At 40.0% G+C, this 7,161-nt stretch overlaps 1 protein-coding gene across 14 annotated transcripts in view; it reads right to left on the bottom strand.

The window, feature by feature from the left end:
* The window catches only part of MARK3 (microtubule affinity regulating kinase 3), a 118,952-nt gene that overhangs the window by 43,443 nt on the left and 68,348 nt on the right, over nucleotides 1–7,161 (bottom strand). For all 14 annotated transcript variants that reach the window (XM_017505319.2, XM_017505303.2, XM_017505305.2 and 11 more), the window contains 2 exons: nucleotides 6,125–6,190; nucleotides 965–1,035 (listed from right to left, as the gene is read on the bottom strand). In XM_017505319.2, coding sequence (XP_017360808.1) covers nucleotides 965–1,035; nucleotides 6,125–6,190 — 137 coding nt within the window. The remainder of the gene's footprint in view (nucleotides 1–964; nucleotides 1,036–6,124; nucleotides 6,191–7,161) is intronic.

The raw sequence follows: 7,161 nt of genomic DNA, 5'->3' as shown, positions 1-7,161 counted from the left end.
TGAGCCACTGTGCCCAGCCTACAGTTGCTTCTAAGCTACAACATAAGAGTTAAATAGTTGTGACAGAGACAGTGTGGCCCACAAAGCCTAAAACGTTCACTGTCTGGCTCTTTACAGAAGTCTGCTGATTCTCAGTCTAAATAATAGCACAATAATGATCGCAAATCTGAGTTTTGGAGTCAGAGGGTTTGGGACTCTTGAGTCTGTGGCAGGTCTCCTACTTGAAAGGCAATTCTGGGACCTGCCTGGGCAATATATCAAGATTCCGTTCTCCACAATAAGGGGTAAGGGGGAAGAAAGGCAATTCTGGACAAGTTATTTAATCTTCCCATGTCCCAGTTGTCTTATTTTAGCAAATGGGTATAACAGTACTTAATTCACAAGGCGGCTGTAAGATTTAGATGAATGCAGGTAAAGTACTTGTCCCAGTGTGTGGCATGGTCAGTCAATAACAGTAATTATTATTTATAAAGACAGGAGAGTTAAGTAACCCATACGCTTAAAACCTGCTTATTAAAACCCATGTCTCTTTAAAAAGCAGAGTAAAAACAAAGCAAGAAGTTGCCAGTTAGCAGTTTGAGTTACATTCGATCTTGGTTTATGTCAGACAAAGCTAATAATGAATTTTGGGGTTCTGACACTCGCTAAAAACTCTGAAATGGTTTTAATTAATGTAATCACAGGTGTTTTTGAAAGGCTCTAGATTTTTAAGGCTCAATTGTTGAAAGGGAAGGTAAAGTATAAGACTAACGCTCCCATTACGAAGCTAGGAATGCGAGCCTTGGCTGCCTCCAGCACAGTGCCTTAGGTGTGAAAGGTACTTTTAAAGTTTTGTTGAATTGAATGGCCAACCCCTGCCATCCAACAGCCTTAAAAGCATTTATGGAGGCAAACACTTGTTTGCTTCAGGGTTTAAGTGAGATAAATTATCAAATTAACAAAGTAAAGACACATTAATTCATACCTGTCTAAATTTAGCTCTTGCTTCTTTTTCCTTCATTCTGCCATGTGCAACCAAATAGTCGAATACTTCACCTATAAGTGAGAGAAATAAAAGCAAGTAAAAGCCCTACTTCAGAGCATTAATTTCCCATAAATTGATGTTTCACTTTTAGCAATGCACTAATTTTTAAATATAAAGTTAGCCAGAAATATGTGGAATTTGAACTAAGCTGGCTTTAAGTTTAACTGCAGGTATTTAAATTCACCAACAAAATCTTTAAGCTGGAAAAAAGCCTTAAAATTAAATTCCCTATGCCTAAATTATATAACTATTATTTTAAAGGGTGTTTTCAATATGCTTTAATAAAAGCTAAGCAACGAAAATAGAAAATTAAAATGAAGTTATTAGTGTTAGAAGAGGACATCCTCACTGCAGGATTATGACAACAAAGAATTTCCTGACTATATTAATTCACTCAACAAACATTTACTGAACATCCACTAACTCCAAGGCACTGTTCTAGGTAGGCTCTGGGGAAATGTAGCAGTGAACACAACAAGATTCTTTTCCTCACAGAGTTTACATTCTAGCTGGGGGAGAGGGACAATAAATGAATAAATATATATTGTATCAGAGGATAGCAAGTGCTATGGAGGAAAAGCAGGAGAAAGAGACAAGTAAGCCTGTGCGTGCACACAGTTGTGTTTTACTGAGTACTTGAGGGTGCGGACAATGCAGTTATCTGAGGTAAGATTCTACAGTAATAACAGAAACAGCAAGAAGGCCACAGGGCTGGAGAAGTGTGAATGAGGGGAAGAGAGGTAGTTCTTGAGGCCAGGAAGAGTCCTACAGGCTGTCGTGAGGACTCTGGCTCTACTATCAGTGAGATGAGAAGCAGAGGAGATGAAACAACTGACCTCTTAAAAGGATCACTGGCTGCTAGCGGGGGAGAGGCTTCCAATGAAGGGTAAGGGCAGGAAGACCAACCCGGAGATCAGCGCAATAATCAAATCCATAATGAAAGTGATGGGGACTAGAGTGGGAAGCACAGTGGTGGTGAGAAGTGGGAGCTCAGGACACAATGGAGATGGAGCCAGCAGAACTAGCTAATGCACAGCTTGGTGGCCGTTTACACAACTAACTCCTTGGGGAAGAAAGGTGACACTTCAAGGAATGTATTATCAGCACTGTCAACTGCTTATCAATTTAGAATAAAGAATCGCCACCTCTGAAATAAACAAAAAAGAATACTAATTTAGAAAATTAGATATAAAGTGGTTTCGGGAAAGAAACATCTTTACTTCATACAAATAAGGAATACCTCCAACAGCTTTGTGAAAATATTCAACCAAAACATTTTGAAACTTGAAAGTCATTATGAATTACACATTTATCTCTGACTTTGAAACTCTTAACCCTAACTGTGAAAGAATACATTTTAATAACAAATAGACATAAATATTTTCATGTTATCACTTGATTGCATAATGATCTCTTTTGAGAGAGAGAGAGAGAGAGAGTTAAGCTCTGTCGCTCAGGCTGGAGTCCAGTGGCCCGATCTTGGCTCACTACAACCTCTGCCTCCCGGGTTCAAGTAATTCTCATGCCTCGGCCTCCCAAGTAGCTGGGATTACAGGTGCACACCACCACACCTGGCTAATTTTTGTTGTTTTTAGTAGAGACGGGGGTTTCGCCACGTTGGCCAGTTTGGTCTTGAACTCCTGGCCTCAAGTGATCCGCCTGCCTTGGCCTCCCAAAGTGCTGGGATTGCAGGTGTAAGCCACTTCGCCTGGACTGCATAATGATCTTTTAAAAGGCATTACATACTGTCAAGTTTACATGACACAAATTCACTTAACTATGATGAATTAGGTATGAAATTAAATGCCCGCTCAGTAAAGTATCGGCATTTTCTACACGAATGACCCTTCTATTTACAGAAAGGCATGTAATGTCAAAACAAGTGGTTGACAAGCAAAAACAACTAAACATGAGTATAATATAGAAGTTTTTACTTAAAAAAATTAAAAGATTAATCCCACCAGCTGTTGTAGATTAACAGAGATAAAATCCAAGTCTGTCAATATAATTTTTTTTTTTTCTAAATTTGAATTCAATATAAACCTCTTAAGAGATTTCTGGACCCATATGTTACACACATAATTACTAAATTATAATTCAGGAGTTCAACTTTTAAACTAGGAATTCAATCCAGATCTTTTTTTCCTTATTAAAAACGTATTAACATTCAGATTAAGTAGCTGAACTTAAAAACACTAAGGCTATTTGTCAGAGAAAAAAGAAGCAAGAAGCAAAGGTGGCTCTCCTGCCCAGGCAGGGAACAGGTGGCTGGATGGAAGGACACTGACAGGCCAGTTCAGAAAGCCCTTAGTTCTAATTCAGGTCCTGAAACTAACTCGCTATGGACCCCTTGGCATAGAACAAACTTTCTGAGCTTTAGTTTCATTTGTAAAAATCAGACAGCTGCCCTAAGTAATTTCTAAGATTCTTTTCAATTCTAAAATTCTGTGATTCTACCAAATCAAAAGGCAGCAGGCTGGAGGGTGGGGAGATACAAGGGTGGAATGTGTGGCCAATTTACTGAAACTTTTCACAATCAACAATAAAACATATGTCCTGGAAATTGTTTTAATAAACTCAACAAAACACTGTTAAAGAGGCCAGGTGCTGTGGCTCACACCTATAATCCCAGCACTTTGGGAGGCTGAGGCAGGTGGATTACTTGAGGTCAGGAGTTCAAGACCAGCCTGGCCAATGTGGTGAAACCTCTTGTCTACCAAAATTACAAAAATTAGCCAGGTGTGATGTGCGCCTATAGTCCCAGCCACTTGGGAAGTTAAGGCAGGAGAACTGTTTGAACCCAGGAAGCAGAGGTTGCAGTGAGCTGAGATGGTGCCATTGCACTCCAGCCTGGGCAACAGAGTGAGATCCTATCTCAAAAAAAAAAAAAAAAAGCCAAAGGTAATACAGAACCACCACCTTGGACTAAATGCTGTTACAATGCTGCTAAGCGCACTGAGCCCTCAGAGGAGGTTACTATGCTCACTGTGACGCTCAGCTCAGCACATGTTACTTGTCAGGTCACATGGCCAATGAGGGCCTCTGGCTGGATTCACTCCAGGTCTGTCTTTTCCAGAGCCTATCCTCTTTCTACTAAACCTGGATGCTTCTCAGATGTTTTTGTCTTGCCCTATATGGGTAATCTCTGTGACCTGGGTACCTAAAATAGATGGGAACAGAAAGCCATGAACGACCAATTAGAAAGGCTGTCTGCTATCAGAGTGCTGGGGGTCCAGGCCCAGAATGTCCACAGTGAGACTTTCCAGCCTCCATTTCCTCAGGGGTAAAAAGGCCATCATTCACCACCTGGCCACAGCATGGAGTCATTGTGAAAAGTCAATGGAGATCTGCTAAGAGAAAGCATCTTGTACACTGCAGAGGCTGTACAACGAGAAGGCTATGAACATTACTCTGGGTTGCTTGCCCATAAGATGAGTAGAAAGTATTAGAACTCCATTAAGCATTTTGGTTATGATATAGATTGACTGATTGGCTGACAGAGTTTTGCTCTTTGTTGCCCAGGCTGGAGCGCAATGGCGCGATCTCAGTTCACTGTAACCTCCACCTCCTGGGTTCAAGCAATTCTCCTTTCTCAGCCTCCCAAGTAGCTGGGACTACAGGCGCACGCCACGACGCCTGGCAAATTTTTTTTGCATTTTTAGTAGAGATGGGCTTTCACCATATTAGTCAGGCTGGTCTCGAACTCCTGTTTGGTCCTGAGATTAACCTTCCCCTACTACTCCTGAAGTTTTGAAAATCCCAACTAAGTTTCCAAACTACATACATACAAAATATAAAGCATACAACTAATAATGAAGTAGGAGTATAAGAAAGTGGTGTCAGAGGTATGCTTACTACAACTCATTGTTTCCCACAACAGGTTTACCATCTTTTTATTCAATGCTTAACTCACTAAAACGAGACTATAATCCAGCTTTCTATCTTCAAGTTTTGTAACATGGATCAAAGTGCTAAAGATAAAACGGCTATAGAGTTTAACAGAATGTGTGCCCAGTACTTTATAAATCATAAATGCAGTCTAATTCTTATCTACTGAGTGTCTGCTGCATGCCAGGCACTGTGCTAAAGGCAGGTGACATAAAAAGGTGAGCAAGAAAGCTGCTTCTACTCTTCACAGATAATGAAACAACTCACCGTGTGGTCCCAAATTACAAACCCAGCCCAATCTCAACCATAAAATAAGAATCATTATCAAAGATGGCAGCTATAAACATGCATTTCAGAAAACATCTACATTTTTATAACACTGTAGGCAAACAATTAGTAGTCCTTAATATTTATTTTAAGGAAAAGCTGGCGATATGTACTATAACCATCATTTCTGGCCTTGGGGAAGATAGACACCAATGACATTAAAATCTGATCAAGAAAAGCATCTAAACCAGAGCACATATTTGTTTCAAACAGACTAATGCATTCATACATTTAAATAGCCACATACTCGAGATAAACAAAATGTGGAGTGTGTGTTACACACACACAATGGAGTATTCCTAAAAAGGAATGAAATTCTGACACATGCTACAGTATGGATGAACCTGTAAGACATTATGCTGCATGAAATCAGCCAGACACAAAAAGACAAATCCTGAATAACTCCACTTGTATGAGGTTCCAACAGTAGTCAAATTCATAGAGACAGACAGGAGAATGGCTGCCAAACACTGGGAGAAGGAGAAATGGGGAGTTAGAGTTTAGTGGGTATAGAGTTTTGCACTGGAAAAATGAAAACATTCCGGACATGGGTGGTGATGAGGGCAATGTGAACGTGCTAATGCCACTTAACTGTACACCTGAAAATGATTATAATGATAATTTTAGGGTATGTTTTACCACAAAAAATATCCAGGTATTTAGATATTATCAATTAACTATGCTAATAGTGAAACACTTCACAGCAACCCCTAGAACGGCTAAGAGTCAGCTTTTCTGATTCTCATCCTAGTGTATTATGTTAAATGAAGCCTTCACGATGATCCATATAGGCAGTGTAGTTGTGTATTTTTTTTAAATGGGAAAGAAAGAAAACCACTATATATATATATATATATATATATATAAATATACAAATGTTCTTACCTCCACTTGCATATTCCATGATTAGGTAGAGTGTTTTTTCAGTTTCAATGACTTCGAATAACTTCACTGGGGGAGGGGAGAGGATACAGAAGAAAAATAGACAAATGTCTGCATGCACAAACCATACACATATACACCGTAACTACGAAAAGCAACCTTTCCCCTGTTAAAGGTTTTAACAGCTGGCCCTCTAAAAAATGCCTTTAGAGAGTTTTATCAAATATCACAACAGAAAAGAGTCTATAAAAGCATGGAATTCCATAAAAACAAAGATGATTTCTGAGTGCTCAGCAGTCCAGCTAGGTGTATCTAAGCTCACTTCCTCTGTTGTCCTCACTGTCCTTCAGCATGTCTGTGTTGGCTAGCTGCCCTCCCAGCACCTCAGGAAAAGTGGTCAGTCTGCAGCAGCTGCTCAGCTCTACTCTGCTCCCACAAGTGCAAATCTAGTCGCTTACCATTACAGCTTTAAGGACATAATTCTATTTGAGAACTTTATTGCTTGGGAAATTTAAGACAACTCTTAAAGAACAAGGTTCCTTTGTTACTTTTCTGATGCCAAAGATGGAAAGAAGTAGAGGGATTATACTGCAATTAATTGAGGGAGAAAAAACCCTTTTTCTAAGAATGATTTTCAGTAGGTCAGGGTGATTTTTCTAGAGCAGTCTTTGTTAAAGATGAAAATATTTCTATTACTACAAATTTATAAAACCCTACCAATTAGAAATATATACATTTTTAGCTGGGTGCGATGGCTCATGCCTATAATCCCAGCATGGGATTACATGGAGGCAGCAGGTGGATTGCTTCTGCTGAGGAGTTCGACACCAGCCTGGGTAACACGGCAAAATCCCCTCTTTACAAAAACTGCCAAAAATTAGTTGGGTGTGGTGGCATGTGCTTCTAGTCCCAGCTACTTGGGAGGCTGAGGTGGGAGAATGGCCTGAGTCAGGGAGGTGGAGGTTGCAGTGGGTTGAGGAGGTCATGCCACTGCACTCCAGCCTGGACAACAGAGTTAGGGTTAGGGTTAGGGTTAGGTC

This window comes from Cebus imitator, unplaced genomic scaffold, assembly GCF_001604975.1.
Source record: "Cebus imitator isolate Cc_AM_T3 unplaced genomic scaffold, Cebus_imitator-1.0 Scaffold338, whole genome shotgun sequence".
In the NCBI taxonomy this organism is placed as follows: domain Eukaryota; kingdom Metazoa; phylum Chordata; class Mammalia; order Primates; family Cebidae; genus Cebus; species Cebus imitator.
The sequence above is the reverse complement of the archived record's forward strand: the minus strand, read 5'-3'. Positions and strand labels throughout refer to the sequence as shown.